General features: G+C 47.1%; 1 protein-coding gene across 1 annotated transcript in view; it reads left to right on the forward strand.

Annotated features, from left to right (window-relative positions):
* Positions 1-1,160: 1,160 nt before the first annotated feature.
* Positions 1,161-20,516, forward strand: part of PLA2G4A (phospholipase A2 group IVA) — a 68,523-nt gene continuing 49,167 nt past the window's right edge. The window contains 3 exon segments of the mRNA XM_030953788.1: positions 1,161-1,341; positions 17,377-17,470; positions 17,629-17,767. Coding sequence (XP_030809648.1) covers positions 17,735-17,767 — 33 coding nt within the window. The 5' untranslated portion in view covers positions 1,161-1,341; positions 17,377-17,470; positions 17,629-17,734.

A 20,516-nucleotide genomic window follows, 5' to 3' on the forward strand; every position in this document is an offset into this window, starting at 1 on the left:
GTGTTAATCAAAGGATCATACACTCTGGAATAGTTTGGGTTGGAAGGGACCCAAAAGCCCATCCAGTCCCAAGGACTGCCATGGGCAGGAACACCTTCCACTAGTCCAGGCTGCTCCAAACCCCATCCAGCCTGGCCTTGGACCTTCCAGAGACCAGAGGCAGCCACAGCTTCTCTGGGCACCCCGTGCCAGGGCCTCTCCACCCTCAGAGGGAACAATTCCTTCTTAATCTAAACCTGCCCTCCTTCAGCTTAAAGCCACTCCCTGTTCAGCAGGAAACAATGCAGCAAATAATACAATACAATTTAGAGAGAAATGTTCCAATTTCGGTATATTTCAAAACACTTCAATTTCAAATCTGTTAAAGCAAAACAGAAAAAAAAAGTGAGTGAATGAATGAATGAATGAATGGAAGGGAATTCTAAGGTAATCATCACAAAGGGCAAAAGTGATAGAATTAATAATGACTTAAAATTCCACTTTTTGGGTGGAAGTGCAAAGTGGACCAAAGGGGACTGAGTGGTCAAGCAACACCTTGCTGGACCTGGCCGAGGTTCACAGGGCATAGTCACCGCTGTTTCAACACCTAATCGTTTCAAAACCAAGAGTCTGTAAGTGAAAGTGTTGAACGTGCAAATGTTCACGACGTACTTGAAGAGCATGAAAGTGTTGTGTGGTCACATCGGCTGAGTCAAACACCTTGAGAGAGGCATATTCCCACAGTAACATCCACCGCCTCCACGACAGCAAGGGCATTTTAACGCAAGGGATATTTTAGTACAAATTCCATTTATTTGATTGCTATTTTCTGCTACATCAGTCGCTCGCTCCGGCTCCGGCCAAGCGCTCCCCACGGCAGCGCCCGGGGCTCCTCCGTCCCCTCGGCCCGGTCACCGCAGCGCACGGAGTGACGGGGCCGCCGCAGCCCCGCCGCTGTCCCCCCTCACCCTGTGTCCCCGCACAGCTCCTGTCCCCCTCTCAGCTCTGTCCCCACGGCCCCGGCCGCCGCCTGGATCCTCCTTAAGAGGCGGTGGCGGCGCGGGCCCCTCCCCGCCCGGAGCGCGGAGTCGCCCGCGGCGGGAGCGGGAGCGGAGCGGGACGCGCCCGGCGGAGCCCGGCAGCCGTAAGCGCGGGCTGGGAGCGGGGCTCACCGCGGCTGCAGGGGTCGCAGGGCGGGCAGGAGCGGTGCCGGGAACGGGGCCGGAGCGGAGCCGCCCCCGCGGCGGGACGGGACGGGACGGGACGGTCCAGCCCGGGGCCAGCGGAGCCCCCGCGGGGCGCAGTCCGTGCACGGACAGCCCCGGCCGCGCCCGGCCCGCTCCGCGGAGGGGGCTCCGAGAGGTACGGGGGAGGCAGCGCGGGGGAGCGGGGTGGGAGCGGCACCGCGGGGTCCCTGCACGGGTCCGCAGCTCCATCCCCGGCCGGGGCGGGGTGCGTGCCCGGCCCCTGTCCCCGCCGCTGGCATTGGCACAGGCAGGCGGTGAAGCGCTCGGCCGTGCGAGCTGTGGGGAAGTGCGGCAGGGCGGCTGCAGAGGGAACATTTCGCAAAATGCCTGCGAGAGCAGCTTTTCTCTTGGGTCTCATGTGAGAGAAATGCCTGTAAGAGTTCCTGCTCACGGCCTTGAGCAGGTTTCTGTTCGCTTATGTTGGTGTGATCACGGACCAAAGTCACGGAATGGTTTGGGTTGGAAAAGACCCTAAAACCCATCCAGTCCCACCCAGTACCGTGCTTAGGGACACCTTGCACTACCCCAGGCTGCTCCAAGCCCCGTTCCATGGGGTTCCCTGTGCCTCTTTGGGACTCCCACACTCACAGCTGCGGGGTGATTTGCTGTGCCCAGCCCTGCTGCACCTGTGCAGCGCTGCTGCCCCAGCGGGGGGACCCGTTCTGTGCTCCCCCAGCAGCTCCGGGCTTTGCATGGGCTTTGTCCCCTTCGCTGGGGAGCTGGGGCTGGCTGACCCCTGCCCAGAGCTTGACCTTGTGCCTTCACTTTGGGGAAAATCCCTTCGGCAGCCCGAACTGCTGAGTGCGGAATTTCCCATGTGGATGACGGGATGCAGACTCCGGGTTCCAGCTCCAGCCCCAAGGGAGGAGCAGTGGTGTGGGTAGGACCTGTAACTGCAGAGGATGTTCCTGGCAGAACAGATGCTGTTTTGCAGCTCAGAGATGCACGTGAAGCTGTTCATGCAGGGGATCAGCTGCTTTGTGGTTACCCAGAGTTGTTCAGCCTGCTGAGGATTCCAGACAGAAAGCATGAATCTAAAACTGATGTGCTTATTTTATTTTCGTTATTGAGGTTTTCAATATATGGTGTAGAGATAAATGCTCTTCTAGCACTGTCATCTCTCCAAATCTTCATGTTGCCCCTGTCCACCTTTCTGCACTCTCTTGTTCCCCTATGGCAGAGATCCATAACAAAAGAGAAATGCAAATATTGATTTATGCTTGAATCACATAAATTAATCTCTCCTGCATGGCCAGTCTGCACTGGAAAAACACCATCTTGAATCTTGGCGCCAAGTGCTGTTTATAACTTGTTTCTCTTAAAAAAAATTAGAAAAAAAGCCAAAAAAAGGAAAAAAAAATGTTCTCCAATGCTGGTGCGTCACTAGGGTTGCATATTTAACTTGAATATGTTCCATTGAACATTGTTACCATGATTATAATTTTCACAGCACTTTGAATAGGTTGCCTCTGCCAGTTGGCCTAAACCAGCTAGAATGGGAAATATTTCAGGTTTTTCCCTAGTTTTTCCCTTCAGTTTGTGAATTTTCATCCTACAAAGGGGAAAAATCACGAGCACGGGGTGAGCACTGTTTCCCTCAGAAATATTCCTGCAAAGCCATTGAGCAAACTTCACTGACTTTGGATAACCTCACTTCTTCTGACAATGCCAAGGGCTGAACCCATGCAGAAATGACCTTCTGGGTGCACATTGCTGTAGGAGTAATGGGAATGGCTCTGTTGGGGTGTTTGAATTGATGTGCAATATCCAGGGATGTGGCAACCTTTGGTGACTTCCATGGAGGTTGGAACAGGACAGCCTTGGCAGTGGAACTGGAGATTTGGGAACTGTGAATTCAAATCACATGAAGTTAATTGAATGGATTGGAAAATACCAGGGAGAGCAACAAGTAGCATCCAGAGAAGGAGGTGTCTTTCCCTTGTACCCAGAAGTTCAAGTATATTAAAACTGACTACAAACTATGAGAAAATACTTGGTTTTCTGTGAAAATTTCTAGCTCAAGAGGTAAAAGCTTACAGTATGGTATGGCCTGTGGTGAATGTGGAGCTGAGAGATTACATTCCTATTATTATTTTACCTGACACATAACCGTCCTGTGGAGCAGACTCTCCCTATCCTTCAGGGCACGTATCCTCCATATCTGAGGAAGGAGAGTGGCCTTGAGGAAGCAAAACTGAATTCTTAACTGTTTAGTTGACACTGATGGGCAAGTAGGCGTCAAAAATATTGGTGCCTTACAGTCTGGACATGATTTAAACTACAAAAGCAGGTCCTTCCCTACAGCTCTGGTTCAGCTAAGGACTCAGCTTCCAGTTAAAGCCTGGGGGCCACTCATGGGACACACTTTTAAACTGAATTTGCCCCTGGTCTTGTTTTATTTTATTTGTCTCTTTCCAAACAGGAGCTCCACATAATTTGTGGAAGAATTTGTCTTTGATTTGATGGGCAGGGGCAGCAGGATCTTGCTGTGAGGTGATGAACTCTTGTCTGGGTTTGCTGTGGCACTGATATAACTGTGTCTTTCTCAGTAGTCTGAAAAACAAATCCCAGAACCTGCCTTGGTAATGGAAATGACCTCATCACTGCCCTAGGTTATAATAACGTGATGTAGTAACAGAATACTTTCAAAAGAATTCTTCCTTTTCTAAAAAATAAGAAAAAAAGCAGGCCCTCATCACCTTGGTATTCAGACTTTCCTGAGGATTTTCATTTACTGTTTACCTCAGAGAGATGACCCAAATTTCCTGACTGTACCAATTTCCAGTAGCCTGTGTGTCAACGTCTGGAGCAGAGTTACTCAGCCCATGAGGCAGGGATGGGAGGTGGGCTCTAGGACAGGGGAAAATGGTCCCCAAAGCAGGGCCAAACTAAGCACCAAAAGCTTCCAATTTATTTTTTTAATAGATTATGGGGAAAAACAAAAGGATCTAGTGAATATTTAAACTTTACTCTAAATTTTAAAATGAAAAATATTGTGGTGATATTGCAAGTGAGAATTCATGGACTTTTTTTTTTTAGCAATATTAATTAGTTCTCCAGTTTGAACACATTGTGGAGGTGTCCAAGGCCAGGTTGGATGGGGCTTGGAGCAGCCTGGGATAGTGGAAGGTGTCCCTGCCCATGGCAGGGGTGGAACTGGATGGGCTTTGAGGTCCCTTCAAACCCAAATCACTCTGGGATTCTGTGGTGTTATATAGAAGGACACAGTTTCTGTAAAAAATAAGCCAACAGTGTTGGTGAGGGGAAAATGCCACCCATGTATTGACAGATGTACAGATTTGACTCATTTTCTCATGGGTTCATTTTGGGCTGCCAGCAGTGGTGCTTCCTCAGCCTGTGCTGCTCCTGTCTCAGCTGGCAGCAGTGCCAGGGGACACAGACACTGCAGCTTTTCTCCCAGGTGTTTTCCTTTCCCAGAGAGTGGGCTGTGGGGATGATACTTCCCTCTCAGCCTATGCTTCTGCTGTGTGCTGGTAATTCCAGGACTCTCAGCACATGTAGGGAAGGATGTTTTTGGGATCTGGACTGACAAACAGCCGGAGTGGGAGTTAGTGTGGGAGTGTCCCAGACTCTTTAAGTGATCCCTGGAGGAAAAGCAGGTGCTTCCATGATAAAGTGATTCCAAAGAGATATCTCTCAGAGCACAGAGATGATGCTCTGGGAGTTCCCTTTGCTCTGTGTGCCCTCTGTCTCTGGGGTTGGTGTTGGAGCTGGCTGAGAGGTGCCTGTGGTGTCTCTGAGCACTGGGCTGCTGTCCAGGCTGCACAGCTCTGCTGGCAAGCCCTCTTTAATTGTGATGTCTAATCTCCTTCCAGATGAGTGATAGCACTGGTGGCTTGGAGAGAAAGACACAGAGCTGCTTTTTCTCCTAATAACAGCATTACTTCAGCTTAGGATGCTGAAAGTATTTAAAAATACAGCTAAGCCTGCAAACAAAAATTGTTATCTTTCCAGCTTCCCTAAATATGCAGCTTTGGGAAGGAGACACAAAACAAATGGTCGAAGGCTTCCACATACACAAGTTCTGAATTATTTGAGATGTATCAGTCGCATCTGTGTTTTTTGTGGTTACCTGATAGTAAAGCTGTTGAACTGACTCACTTTTGATATTCATCTGATATTTTCCTTAGAATGATTTCAGCATAAATCAGTAAGACTCTAATTTCTTTTCCTATTAGTATTATCAGTGCTCATATCCTTTGCCAAGATGGGTAGGAATGTGCCCTTCTATAATAAATTATCCTTTTCTGTTTACTGGGATTACAAAGGTCCTTATTTATGCACACACATAGATCTTATAATAAGATTTGTACAAATATGTATTTCTTGCAGTAAGGGGCAGTCCTAGCCCCCAAGGCATTGCATTTTATTAAACATGCATGAAGGACAGGACTCATAAGTGGAATGTTGGGATAGATGGAGTAAGAATTGGATGCACATGTCCAGGCTGTCTCATCCCATCTGCTCCATGGCCTTGGCCAGACCATGAAATAGAAAGATTTAGCCTTACATGTTCTTTGTGGTTACTTTTGATTTGGTGGTGCTTCCCTGCCCCTCTACCATGTCTGTTTCTCAAGGGTAGAGATTATAAATAGGATTTAATAACTAAAACTGTGTTTCTCATGCATTTAACTTACTGCATTGTCAAGTGGATGCTAAAAACAAATTCCCGCAAGCAGAGGTTTCATTCTGTCCCATCTCAGGGGGAAGCAAACAGCACCTGTGGGTGATTGCACTGGACAGGGAGCAGCTCTGGCTGTGGTATGCACCAGCACTTTGCATGCTCCATCCCATAAACTGTGCCTTTGGACCTCACATGCAAAACTGGAGCTCTATGCAAAGCCAGCAGCTGCTGCCTGGTCTGGCAGTACTGGAAGGAAAACATAAAACTACATTTTAGGGAGAAGGTGGTTGTGGAATGTGAGTAAATGGAAATTTTATGGTTGATCTTCTTTGTGTTCTGTTTTTCAAAACTAGCCTATAATGGAGAATTTTGAAAGACTTTTGAGGCACATCTGTTCTTTAATTTAATCCATATGGGTGTGTGTTGAAGTGAATATTGCAGTAGTGGCCATCTCTTGTCCTACACTATTTATATAAAATACAGAACTGACCATTCATGTGCTGCTGTTCTGAATCCTTTTCCTCCTTAATCCAAGCAGAATGGATAATAAGTTTCTAACCACAGCACTGAGTGTTAACACCCCTTTATCTCCTGATAAAGGCAGGACTCTGTAATTTTCACAATCCTGATGTTTTTGGACTGTTGTATTGTGAAGAAAAAGTAGTTTTCCCTGTGTAACCAAAGCCCTACAGCTGTGACTTAGGACAGTGCTGGTGAAAAACTTAACAAAAATGGGAACAGAGCTTGTACAGCATCTGAGAGAGGGTGCTGGGAAGCAGGTCCTGGCTTTCCCTAAATCCAGAGAGTTGTTATGGGTGTGTGTTTGTTTCAGTGATGATACTCTCAGACTCCTTGCTTTTCCCAGGCACTGTGAGGTTCCCTTAGGGAGCTGCTGTGAAGCCTGTCCTGATGGTAATGAGAACCAGCTCTTTGCTAATGGCAAAGCCTGCCAACATTGCATTTCTCTGGCATTTTCCACTTGGAATTGCACATGTCCACACAGGTTTTTTTGGTGAGTGATTGCATTCAGCTGGGAGGTGCTTCCAAGTGTTATTTTGCTTTTTAAACTTAAATTCCTTTTCCCAAGAATCCCAAATTCATTAACTCAGTGTGCTATTCAATGAGCTCTTCAACTCCCCTGTGGCCTGGAGAACACATGTTAAATTTTTATAAGGGTATTTTTGATATAGAGAAATTATATTGGATATTAGGAAGAAATCCTTCCCTGTAAGAGTGGGGAGGCCCTGGCACAGGGTGCCCAGGGCAGCTGTGGCTGTTCCTGGATGCCTGGAAGTGTCCAAGATGAGGCTGGATGGAACTTGGAGCACCCTGGGCTAGTGGAAGCTGTCCCTGCCCATGGCACAGGGTGGCACTGGATGGGCTTTAAGGTTACTTCAAACCTTCTGTGATTCTGTGAAATTAAATAGCTTCTTCTGAGGCATTAAGTCAAATCTGAATCAAAATCACCATCTGAAAGGAATGGTGTGGGCAGGGCAAGGTCTTTCTCCCCGAGCTGAGTGACCTTTCCCGGCCACTTAGTGGCTGTTTTCATTTAAGCGCTGTTTTTGGGGTTAAACTCAGCCCCAAAGAGTTTTATTTAAACTGATGTAGCTCTCTTCTGACAACTTTGTGCTTTGACAAATGGACATTTTATTTATAGAAAGTTTCTTGAAAAGTGGTCAAACACCTGCACTCTGAACTCTCTGCCCTGTAACGTGTCAGTGACTTCCCTTTCACCACAGAGCCAACACATCCATGAGTGTTTCATGTGCTGAGAGAGAGTTTGAGTTGGCAAGGGAGGGAGTAAACCCTCGGTGTCTTAAGAAATAGTTAAATTAGAAGCTTGGGTAGTTTGGTAAGAGAGTAGTCATAGTTCATTTAGGTTTCCTGAACCAATCCCCTGTGCCTCAGAGGAGCATGAAAGTCCCCCTTGTGTCCCAGATTTTGCAAAGCTCTTTTAACAAGGAGATATGTAAATTTGGGGTTTCTTCCTCCCTTTGATTGCTGTCCTTTTACTTTTGAAGTCATTGTGGCTCCTTTGTGATTGAGAGTTATTGTATCACACTCCTGAAATCCATGTTTAAGTTGCTATGTTTTTATGGATTTTGTTACTTCTGTGGGTTTTTTCTGTTTTGTGTAACCACTGATGAAATTAACCTCCTGGTACTGGTGGATTCACATTACAGTAAAGAGAATTTTTTTTGTGTGTGTGTATTATAGAGAAAATTTTCCAAGAATTGTATGAAGATGTTCTTTTCAGTCTTGATCCATCTCCAAAGCCTTAGTTGGGAATTTGTTTGTAGTGGCTTCAGTCCTTCATCCTCCCAGGGTTTGTCAGTGTGAATAAGAGTTATCTAAAAATGAAGTGGCACCTGACTCAAAGCTTTCCTCCTACATCAGCAGGGGTGGCCTGTAGCTCGTGCCACAGCTCGGTGTTCTCCCTGTTGGCACTCTGAATCCATCTGGAATGGTGGGGCAGGAAACAGATGCCCTTGGAACAAAGCAGGAGCAGGGCAGGGCTGGCAGAGCTGCCCAGGGACCAGAGAACTTGGGGAAGTTGTGAGACCACAGTGCAGGAAGAGGAAGGAGCTCGGGCAGGGGCATGAGGCCCCGCTCCCAGTGTGGTCTGCGAGCAGGAAGGTGCCACTGCTGCCCTCTCCAGCAGGACAGGAGGGTGGAGGAGAGCCCTGCCAAGTCTGGTGCAGAAAATCAAACCCCTGGACAAACGCTTTGCCAAGGTGAGGTTGCCTTCAAACACAAGCTGGCAGCTCAGGAGCTGCTTGCTCCTGAGAGGTTGGGGCTGCCCCATCCCTAGAGATGGTCCATCCATGCTGGTCTTGGGTTTGGAGCAACCAGGAATAGTGAGTGGCATCCCTGTGGGTGGAATGAGATGGTCTTTAAGGCCCATTCCAACCCAGACCAGTCTGGGATTCAATGTAACAGCTCGGATCCAGGGCTGAAGGTCTGCTTGGCTGTGTGGAGCCAGGTGGGGCTTGTTCCAGGTCTGGCTTTGCTCAGCAGCCAAGGGTTGGATACAAGACAAAGATCACTGTTATGGAAGTACTTAATTTCTCCTCTCAAAAATGTAATATATGTGTTGGGCATGTCTATGTTTGTCTTTGTGTCTGTGTGTAAAACATATATTTATGTTACTTACTCAGACTCCAGCTTGTCAATAGCCATGAAATATTTCCATATAAATTTTACTCTCAGCATTTAAAGAGGTTGAAAAATGCCAGCGTCAGAAGTTTGTTCATCACTACTTTTACTAGAAAGTCCAGACAGATTTCCTTGAGTCACTCCAATTTTGTCATGCTTTAAGTGCTGTGACCATAGAGACCAAAGGAAGTGCTGCACAATTGTCCCCTTGGCTGCAGATGGTGACCAGAGCTCGTGTTTGGAGTGAGGAGCCCAAAACCAGAAAGTTGAGTCACGTTGTGCAGACATGACGAGTGGGAGATGACAAAACATACCTTGTGAGTGCAGCCCTTCCTCCAGCCTGGCAGTGCCAGCAGCCTGGCTGGGCTGCAGCTAGTGCCAAAAGGCCAGGAAATCCCCAAAATTGATACCAACTGAACTGAAAAAGAATGAAAAAATATTGAAAGGAAATATTGACCTTAAGGTCAGCTAAATTTGTTTTACATGCATTGCTGACCAGAAGCTAGCTGTTAAATTTTAGCAGCTTGTTCCATTTTTATCTGTTTTTTGGAGGTTTTGTGTGAAACCACTGCATAACTGTAGCGCAGAAGGACTGTCAGCTGCCTCAGTTGCAGCTTGAGTGCATCAGGCACCTTTGCATATTGGATTCTCCCACAAAACCCCATAAGTACTTAAATAAAAGCTTATTCTAATATTTTCCCTAGAGTTTCTATTTTTAAACCATTCCTGCTTTACAGCAGGGAAGCAAAAGAAGGGGAATGAAGGCGTGGATAGGTTAAAGATATGCAAGAACCAAACCCTCATGATTTTAACAGAATCTTTAAAAGGCATTGGCTCAGAAATACTTAGAAGTTGGCTGAGCTCGGTGCTGTCCCCAAGGAACAGGGATGGGTTTGGAATGAGATTTCTGGAGGCTGATTCTAGAGCTCTAAATCATGCAGCAGCAGTTCTTGCCACGGTACCAGTGAGGCTTCTGGAAGGGGGATCCTGAGGTTTTGGCAGGCAGCAGCTCTTGACCACAGTGCAGCAAAGCAAGTGGAAAGTTTTGCCAATGCTCCAAGTAAGAGAGAAAGGCAGGGGAGGTTTTTTCCCTTCCTTTTCCCCCTTCACATGAGCTTTAAAGGAATACAGTCAACAAAAAGCTCTGCCCAGTCAGGTGTTGCAGTTGAGATGTCTATCTTTAATTTTAGGAGTTCTTGCATAAGTGTTTGCATTCCTGGCAAGACTTTGGAAGCTGCCACTGGCAGTGAGTTTTTCCATTTCAGAGAGCCTGGCTCTGGGTACTTGGGGCACCCAATATCTTGAAATTCAAAAGCCTTAAGCTGGACTTCCAAAACTGAAAATACTTCAAAAATAACTGTCAAACATTCCTTGAAGTGTCTAAGGTCAGGTTGGACAAGGCTTGGAATAACCTGGGATAGTGGGAGATGTCCCTGCCTGTGGTGAGGGGTGGCACTGGATGGACTTTAAGGTCCCTTCCAACCCACATCATTCCAAGATTATATGATGGAAAGTTTATTTGTGGAATAACTAGGTCCCAAATTCCTGCTGTATAGAAATGTTGGGCATTTTCCCACCTGCTTTTCCTAATTGCACTGTGCTCATAGTAAATTACCTGCAGAGGTGGGTTTGAGTAGGGCATTCTGATTGGTTTAGGTCTATATCCTAATAATTGTTTTTCATGGAACTTCTGTCAGATTTTTCATGTTCCTCTTTGTTTCTTGGCTTTCTTGCTGGAAAACAAGTGAGCTGCTTCCCACATAAGCCTGACCCACGCAGTGGGGATTACTGGTCAGCTGCCTGAGGTTTTTTGACCAGTTTTGAGACTCTGCCTTGTGGCTTTGATTTCTGTAGCAAAGGATAGTGATTGTTGCCATTTTAAAAGAGTATTCTTGGCATCTCTCAGCTGAGTTTGTTGTTCTTTCTCAAGGCTGTTTTTTGTTTCCAGTGCAATTTCAGTTGAAGTAAAAGATGATGTTGAAGAACAGTTATTTAAAGGTATTAACTCAAGGAGCTTTTCCATTCCTTGAATAAATGAACTCCTTACTTTGAATTTGCTCACTTCCACTTGGACATCCTTCTGTGAGTTTGCCATACAGCAAGTTCACATATGGGGACATGGGTTTTTCTCATAACCTCATAGGCTGTTGCAGTGAGTGGTTCTTGTTAAGTCCTCTTTGCGTAAGCAGGATAATTGTAACATAAACCACTGTGCCCTGAATCAGTTGCCTCTTCCTCAGACTTGCAGATGCTCTCTATGGGGAAACTACAGCACTTGGCTTGGTTTTTAATCCAGGGAACTTCCATGGCCAACGTGACACAGGTGTGGGGATTCAGGCAGAGATGCTTCCATCCTCTTGAATATTCCTGTTAGGGAGCCCATTCCTTGCAAGATATAAGATAAGGAGGATGTTTTGAATCCAGCCTAATTCAAGTTTATTAAAGGACCATGTCTGATGCCCTTGACTCACCAAGCCTTGCATCGTGTATCATGGAGCGTATCTGTGGCCTGAAAATTTTGCAACTTCTGTCTTCCTCACTTTTGGCCTCTGAAGAAGCCTTCAGCCCTAGAAAAGGAGCAACTTTACACTGGTGGTGATTGTTGGGACTTTTCCAGAGTTTCAGCCCTGCTAGAGTGTTTACAGCCCTCCCTCCACTGTTGCTGTGTCACCTATACTTTCAGTGATTGCTTACAGGCCGACAAGTCATCTTTTAAAAAAGATTCACTATCTTTTCATCTATTACCTCCCCTGTAGCAGGAAGTCAGATCTTTAAATCTTCTGTCTAGCTATGCTGTGTCAACTTCCTTGACAAGCTTCACCTCACAGTGTCCTCCAAAAATGTGGCACAAAGGTTGAACTTTTTGCCCTTCTGCTCAGAATCCTTCCTCCCACCCACACTTCCTTAGCATGGGAGAGCAGTCACAGAGCTACAGAATCACTGGGGTTGGAAAAGGCCTGTGACTGATCCCCACCTTGTCACCAGCCCAGAGCACTTCCTTGGACACCTTCAGGGATGGGGACTCTACTATGGGCAGTCCATTCCAATGTCTCACAACCTTTTCCATGAAGAAATTCCTCCTGGTGTCCAACCTCACAGCTCGAGACTTCCCTCTCCTCCTGTCCCTGTCCCAGGCAGCACAGCCCGACCCCCCAGCTGTCCCCTCCTGTCAGGAGCTGTGCAGAGCCACAAGGTCCCCCCTGAGCCTCCTTTTCTCCAGGCTGAGCCCCTTTCCAGCTCCCTCAGCCCCTCCTGGTGCTCCAGACCCTTCCCCAGCCCCGTTCCCTTCCCTGGACACGCTCCAGCCCCTCAAGGTCTCTCTGGCCACGAGGGCCAGAACTGGACACAGCACTGGAGTCCCTCAGCAGTGCCAGCACAGGGCACAGCCACGGCCCTGGGCCTGTGCCCACACCAGGGCTGGCACAGCCCAGGGGCCACTGGCCTCTGCTCCACCTGGGCACACCTGGGCTCATTTTTAAGTTCTGTCCCCAACACCCCCAGGGCCTCTCGCAGCTTTCCAGCCACTCTTCCCCTCAGCCTGGAGCTGCAGGGGGTTGGGGTGACCCGAGGCCAGGACCCAGCACTTGTCCTTGTTGGCCCTCGTCCCTTTGGCCTTGGCCCATTGGTCTACTTGGCAGATCAGCAGAGCATCTACTTTTCCATTTGCGGTGGAAGTGCAGTGATGGGAGCTCTACATGGAGCAGAGGTAATCCTTCCTCCTTGTGTGGGAAGCCCTAAATTAAGAAATAACATTACAGTGATTTTCCAGGATGCTAGACAAAGTCATGTAGAAACAGAGTATTTGTTATTTCTGTTATACAATCACAGGATCAATCTAACCAAATAAAATGCTGTAATCTGGTTTGATAGAGATGGAGGGTGACATTCATACAAAAAGTCTGAGTCATTACTTAGCTTATTCTCTACCCCTTACTCTTCTCCTGATAGATTGAAAGTTAATGACTGTGCTGGTGAGTCACACTTATTATATTTAAAGTTGTTCCTGTCTTTGGTTTTTTAAGAAGAATTGGACAGCTTGATATAAACAACCTCCCTCTAATGATTTTTCTTACACTTGTGAAGACGTATTCTGGCAATGATATTTATATTATGCTGTGTTTACTCATTTTCAGGGCTTTTCCACTTGGTGGGACTAACTCCAGAGTAAGCTTGTGCTCAGCATGGGAAAAATCTCATTATTCTTATCTTTTGACATATCCTGTACAAATGAATTATCTGTAGGAATGTACTGAGAATGAAAATGTTCCAGTAATAATCTCTATCCCTGTGTGTGCGCGTGTGTAGCTTCTTTTTGTGAGTTACTGTGTTATAGTTGGTCTTCCAAGAGAATAATCCCTTCTCCTCTTCAGTCTGTCACCTCAAGTGAGTATGAGCTGAGATCACAGAAGACTATTGACTCAAGGAGTGATCCAGCTATCCACTGATAGCTTGGTACTGATGGTGTCTGAAAATGTGCCTAGCGATGAAACACCCTTGTGCTGGCAGAGGTAGCGTGCACTTCTGGGTGAAAGTGAGATTTAGGCACTTAGGCTCTCCATGACAAGGCTGGGATTTATGGCACTGGGAGAAAGGGAAAGGCTGGCTCTCCTCAGGCCAGGCTAAACTGTGGCCTGTTTGCTGTGTAATTTGTAAACTTGGACATTAACCAATAAAACAGTGAGAAGCAGAGGGTCATGGAATGATTTGGGTTAGAAGGGACCTTAATGCCCATCCAGTGCCACCCTGTGCCATGGGCAGGGGCACCTTCCACTGTCCCAGGCTGCTCCAAGCCCTGTCCAGCCTGGCCTTGGACACTGCCAGGGATCCAGGGACAGCCACAGCTTTGTGGGCACCCTGTGCCAGGCCCTTCCCACCCTTAGAGGGAAGAATATCTTCTGTATGTCAAACCTAAATTTCCCCTTGTTACAGTGTGAAGCAGTGTCCTGTCTTGGCTTTCCCACTTCCCCTGTCCCCTCTCCCTGCCTCCTGCTGAGAGCTGTCCATCAATCTCAGAAAGTCAGCAAGGCCGTCGTCTGATAGGTCAAGTTCAAAAGATGCCTCTCAGCCCTGGGGACAATTGGGCCATCCAGGTGTCATTTGTCTCCTGAGCCCCCCCCCGCTACCTGGTTGGTAGCTCACCTACCCCTTCCCCTCCCCCTTGCCCTGAGCTTAAAAAGACACTGGACCATGCGGTCGGGATCCGGTCAGCGTTGTCGCTACATTCAGAGGCCTGCGTGCCCAGGAATAAACTCTGGACTATGACCCCCTAGCCGGATCCATCTCCTTTTTTCCTCTTCGCCTCGCCTAAAGCTTCTTCCTCAGAGGTCCAGCCTGAGTTCTGTTGACTGGACTTGTTCCAAGAGCCTAGCTGCCGCATACAACTAACCAAAGGTATCTCTGGGGTGTAACACCACGGCTGCCGCCTTTGGTCAGGCAGCGAGGGCCAGACAAGCCCAGGCACGTTCAACCCGGTAATATTGGGATTATATTCCAATATCCCCTCAGTCAGTTTGAAGCCATTCCCCCTTGTTGTGTCACAATTCCTGATGCAGAGTCTCTCTCTGGCTTCCTTGTAGGTTCCTTCACATCGTGAAAGGCTGCTGGAAGGTCTCCACACAAGCCTCTGTCTGTTCTCCAGTTAACTTGATCTCTTCTTTGGTTACCTATAATATACACTTAAACAGTTAATGTTGGTGGTGCTGCCTTGAGGTGCACTTCCTTTAGGAAGGAATGCTGTCAGCCCCAGGAACAGCACAGTCACAGGTGGTGTGACACCACCAGGTATCAGGGAAACAAAACAATCTGTGTTGGTAATGTCACAGTGTCCTTGAAGATGTGTTTAGAGGAACTGCTGGGCTCACCAGCTCCAGCTCAAGTGCAGGACTTTGTGTGTGCTTGTGATACAGCCCTGAATTATTATGGTCAACCTGTGGAGGAGGAGGCTGAGGGCAGAGCTCACTGGGGGCTGCAGCTCCTTCAATCTCTGCTCCCTGTGACCAGGGACAAGGACCCAGGGAAGGGCTGGAGCTGGGCCAGAGGAAGGTTTTCCTGGGTATCATGAAAGGTTCTTCCCCCAGAGGGTGCTGGGCACTGCCCACACTCCCCAGGGAATGGGCACAGCCCCAAGGCTGCCAGAGCTCCAGGAGGGTCTGGACAATGCTCCCAGGGATGCACAGGGTGAAATTGTTGGGGTGTCTGTGCAGGGTCAGGAATCAGACTGGATGATCCTTGGGGGTTCCTTCCCACTCAGGACATTCTGTTATTCCATGAAGACTTTCCCATTAGGCTGTGTGGGATGGACAGCATGTAGGGGAAAGTGTTAAGCAAGATAATTTTGGGATTACAGCTCTGTTTGCTGCAGATGTTTGCAGTAAACATTCTTCAACACTTTCTTCACGGCTCTTGTTGAGGATCAGGATTTCCTGGTTGTTTTGTATTTGGCTCCTCTGCCACACTACAATTTTTAGATCTAGAAATTTCTTAATTTGCTTTACCCAAACTCTGTGGGTAATGCAGTGCGAGCTTCCAGAGGACATGGTATAATTACCTGATCTGAATTAAATCCACTGTAAGGGATTAAGTATTCAAGTCACTTAAACATCTGCTTTCTCTTGAGATGGGCTCTGGGAAGAGCATGGATAGTTGTCTCTCTGCCAGCCCTAGGCACCTGAAATGGTGCTGTGCTCGAGACCTGCCTGTGTTTGTCACATCCTGAGAGACTCTGATAAACACAGCCAGCCAGGAGCTGCCATTTGGAGTACCATGGCATGGACAGGGCTGGATCTGCAGTGCTGGTGGTTGGAGCCCTGTGGGACCCTGAGATCTCAGGCTTTGTGTACGAGGTCTCCTTGCTTCCTGCTGAGAGCCCTGCCCGTGGCTCTGCGCGGGCGTTGGGATGCAGTTGTTGATGACGTGGTTTTGTTTTTGTCCATCTGCAGGATCCTTGCCTCATCCATGGAGGGCAGATGGCGCTTGGGGACTCTGCTGGCCCCGCAGCCAAAGAGGCTGTTTGTTGTCTGCAGCATCACCAACGCGCTTCCTGCAGATGTCGAAACAAATGAGGCGGGGGGTTGTAGGGAGAGAGAGCATGATCTCATGTCTGAACCAGTTGAGGGATTATCTGGGGAACTGGAACTCTGCCTTTAGGATGCAGCACGTTAACTCGAACCAGGCTTTTCGTCCTGGGTCTAACCTGTTCTCTTATTTCCCCAGGCAGAGCAGTATCCTTGCCTTGGTTTTGTGTATCCTCTCAAAGCGAGTGTGGTAGTTGGCTGTGCAGTTAGGGGAAATGAGTGTTTTCTGGTTTTACAAATTTCCTCTCTGTTACGGTGATTGGGTAGCTCCTGCTGTTCCCTTTCCTGGATTGCCTTGCAAGATGTCAGCAGTTCCTCCAGAAATGATATAGCTGGGCATGTTTACCATGATTCTCCAGTGCTGAAGTTTTTCTTATTCACACTTCCTCAGATAAAAATGAATAAATAAACCCAGGGTGATTCCTAGCCTCAAACTATTGTTAGGGCTGACAGGAAAGGGTGGTCAGGCATGACCAGGAAAGTGATGGAATTGCTGTCTCTGGAAGCATTCAAAAAACGTGTGAGATACGGCATGGTTTAGTGATGGACCTGGCAGTACTGGATTAATGGTTGGTCTTGATGATCTTGGAGGGTTTATCCAGCCTTAATGATTCAGTGATTAAAGAAAGGACCTTGTAATGTTCTAGTGATCATAATGAAACTAAATTTTTATTGTCTTCATGTAGTTGCTCAAGAGCAAAGGTTTGGGAGTGATGTATACAATTGCTTAGGGTTTATCCTGCTGTTTCAGAATTGAGCATTAGGAATCATTGCCTTGAGACCAAACCCCAAATGGTGCTTCCCTTCTTTTCACTTTGAAATTTCTGCTGATGGTTCAGGTCTGACGATGGTCCAGCTGGATGTGAGAACTGATCCTGTCCAGCAGTTCCCTGGGTTTTTTAAAGACGCAGACAAGAGTAACCTCTGGTACTTGGATGGTTAAAAACAGTTCTGACTTTGAAGGCCTCTGGTGGCCCCTGATCTTCACTGAGTGCTCAGAAAGCAGTGGCCTATGGAGAGCCTGTGGGAGAGCCATGAAGTCCTGATTTGCAATTTGCCCCTCCAAGCCTCTGGAACATCTCCAGTCAGTGGAGGTTGGCCAGGAGGTTACATACAGCTCCATCTGGAGTTCCCTTCCTGGATTTACAGAGGGCAGTATTGCTGCTCCTGCAGAGCTCACAGTCATAACTAACATTGTAATGTGTGGTAGCACAAATACTACAATATAGTTATGGAATAAATATAATTCCTCTCTTCTTTTGTTTATCTGCAGAGCTGCTAGAAACACTGGAATTTAAGATACTGGATTCCTGCTCTTACCCTGAAGTAGAGGAAATAAGCATGAGAAATTTCTCCAGCTCAGGCAGGTAAATACCTATGTCTCCACAGCTTATGTGGAATTAAGTTCTTGGTAAGCAAATTAATTGTGGAATCCTTCCTAAAGAGTAGTAACTAATTTGCTCTGTAAAACATAGTTCAGAAGGAACAGATTAATTTTAATTACATTTTCTTTTTTATTTATTAGTTAAACGACCTTTCATACTGAACTCTGCTCTGAGAAAAGGGGAAGCCTCTCCTGTGTGAGATTGAAATAGATACTTGGCAGTTGCCTTGAATAAACTAAGGCAAAAATGTCTATCATAGATCCTTATCAACACATTGTGGTAAGTAGCACTGAATCTTGTATATATATATGTATACACCATCTTCTCTGATATATATATACGCTGTCTTGTATAATGCTTTCCCTGCTGGAAGTTACTCTAAATAAGCACCTAACATTAGAGTTGTTACTATTTCCTTGAAGAAATGGTGTGTCTAGTTTTCTTCTTCACAGTGCAGTTTTTTTCTGAGGGGGGGAAGAGGAGGGGGAGGTTGTACTCTTTTCCTTTTCATTAGTATGAATGGAGAGATAAGTTGACATTTTGGGATATTTAGATCTTAAACTGGTGTATGTCACTAATGTTGGTTCAAAGAGAGTCCTCACAATATATTGTGCAAACTCTGAGTGAGATGATCTCCGTGCCACTCAGCAGCACACTGTGCCCCTGCTCCCTTCCTCCTGCTTTATTCCAGTTTTCCTGATGCATCCTTGTCCCAGCTGTCACACCCTTGGGATGGCAGTGAGCCAATGGATCCTGCTGAATGAGCAAAAAACCTGTTCAATACAAAAACAGACAAAGATTTCTTAGGGAGAAATCCTTCCCTGTGAGGGTGGGGAGGCCCTGGCACAGGGTGCCCAGAGAAGCTGTGGCTGCCCCTGGATCCCTGAAGTGTCCCAGGCCAGGTGGACAGGGCTTGGAGCAACCTGGGATAGTGGAAGGTGTCCCTGCCCATGGCACAGGGTGGCACTGGATGGGCTTTAGGGTCTTTCCCAACCAGACCACTCTGGGATTCCATGGAAGGATTAGAAATTCCATTCTGTGCATTAGGAGCTGGCCCAAGGGGAGGGTGAGCTCAGCCCATGGATGTGTAGAAGTAGGAGCAAGGGAAGGAGGAGGAAATGGGAGCAGAACTGCCCTCAGTGGCTCAGCAGCCTCTGAACACTTCCTGCTGTGCTGGAAGTGAGTTTCCAAAGCAAACACTGGGATGGCAATTCCTGCCCAAGCCAAAATCCAGAGACACACTGGGGGTGTTCCTATCAGGGGCTTCTCGTAACGGCATGGGGCTGACAGCAGCAGTGAGGTGTCCCCAGAGATAGCTGCCACACACTTGTCACAGTGTTTTACATTTACATGGCTAAAAATACTCCCTGTGCTTCCTACAAGTGATCTCTTATCAGCCCTGTGGTTTGTGCCCCATGCACTCACATCCTCCACCCCAGTGTGCAGCCAGCAGATGTCAAACTGGCTTTTTCTCCCTGCCCGGTCCTGGGAGCTGCTGGGAGGGAGGACAAACCTCAGGGTGATGTCTGTGTTAAAACAATGCTGGCTTAATTCCTCCCAGCATCAGTGCCCTCTCCTGGATGGATTGCTTGGAATGATCTGTATCTTTATGGGAGAGGTTTCTGAGGCACTCGGTTATGTATTTTAATACATCACTTACATAAAAGGACTTTTTGATACCAATAATCAACACAATGGAGCTGTCCTACATATGGAATATAATAAATAAAAAGTGTGTGTAGTAAATGTAGTTACAGCTCCCTGGGAATGCTGAACTGTTGCTAATTCCAGAATCAACGCTGTTAGTGCAAGAGCTGATCCTTTAATTGCTTGGAAAGTGAATGGAAGTTTTTTAATTTGAAAACTGAAATCCTGTGGAAAGTTTTATTGCAATTTTGATCAGTCATGGGCAGCAGGCTCACATTACTGCAAAAATACTGGATTTGAATGATATTTGGCATTAAATTACTCAAAAGGATTCTGCATTTTCCAGAAGTCCTTGTGCTGGCTGTTGTGTGTTTTCTGAGCTTTTTTTTTTCTCATTTTATGAAAGACTCTGAGGTATAAATTAAGATGTTCAGAAAGTTGCTGCAGGTGCAGACAGAACTAACTATTCCAAAAATGCAAAGAATTGAAGTGTGTAATACCTCTTCATTTACTTTGATATGGGCGATAAATATTATAACAATGGAAAAAAGGACTTCAAGATAAAATTTGTGTGTGGGCACAAAAGTTTGTCTTAACTGTAATACCCCGTGAGAGAAGAGCATGGGCTCCATGAAAATCAATTACTTAAGTAAACAACCAAATATTTTCATTTGTCCAGCTCCATTGTTAGCTCAAGTGTCCTTAACATGAAGGAAGTAAACCCATTTAATACCTGTGCAGTCTGCCTGACTGCCTGGCCCACAGAACGCCCGTGTCCTGGCGGAGCTGTGCTCTGTGACTCAGCATTCTGGAATATGACAAATGTGATTTTGAGCCCGTGCAAATCCCTGCCTGGCCGGGCACGGCCGGAAGGGCGGCAGGCAAAACCCGCCCGTGTGCCGGGAGATCCCGGGGCTCTGTCCCAGCCCCTCGTGGGAAGGGGGTGGTGTTGGTGTGCAGGGACAGCTAAATGAGAGCAAAGCACATAATCAGGGAAATTTTACTGAGGGCAAGCAAAGCACTCAAAGGTGAGAGAGGAACAAAGGAGAGCTGAAGTGTGAAAACAGGAGATGCTGAACCGTGGCTGTGCAGTCATGGAAAACGTTGTGGATTGAACAGTGAACACTGTCCACCCAAGTTTCCATAACTCAGAAAACCCATATTCAGACAGGCCATGGTGAAAACTTTTTGATTTTTCTCTTTTCCTCTCTAAATTTGTGGAGAAAGAGGAAGTGAAATGAAACACATGTGCAAAGCATGTCACTTTGGATGGTGTATTTTAGTTTTTTAAATCCATAGAATCCCAGAATGGGTTGAATTGGATGGGACCTTAAAGCCCATCCCACCTCACTGCCATGGGCAGGGACACCTTGCACTGGAG

The sequence above is a fragment of the Camarhynchus parvulus genome, chromosome 8 (assembly GCF_901933205.1).
Source record: "Camarhynchus parvulus chromosome 8, STF_HiC, whole genome shotgun sequence".
In the NCBI taxonomy this organism is placed as follows: Eukaryota; Metazoa; Chordata; class Aves; order Passeriformes; family Thraupidae; genus Camarhynchus; species Camarhynchus parvulus.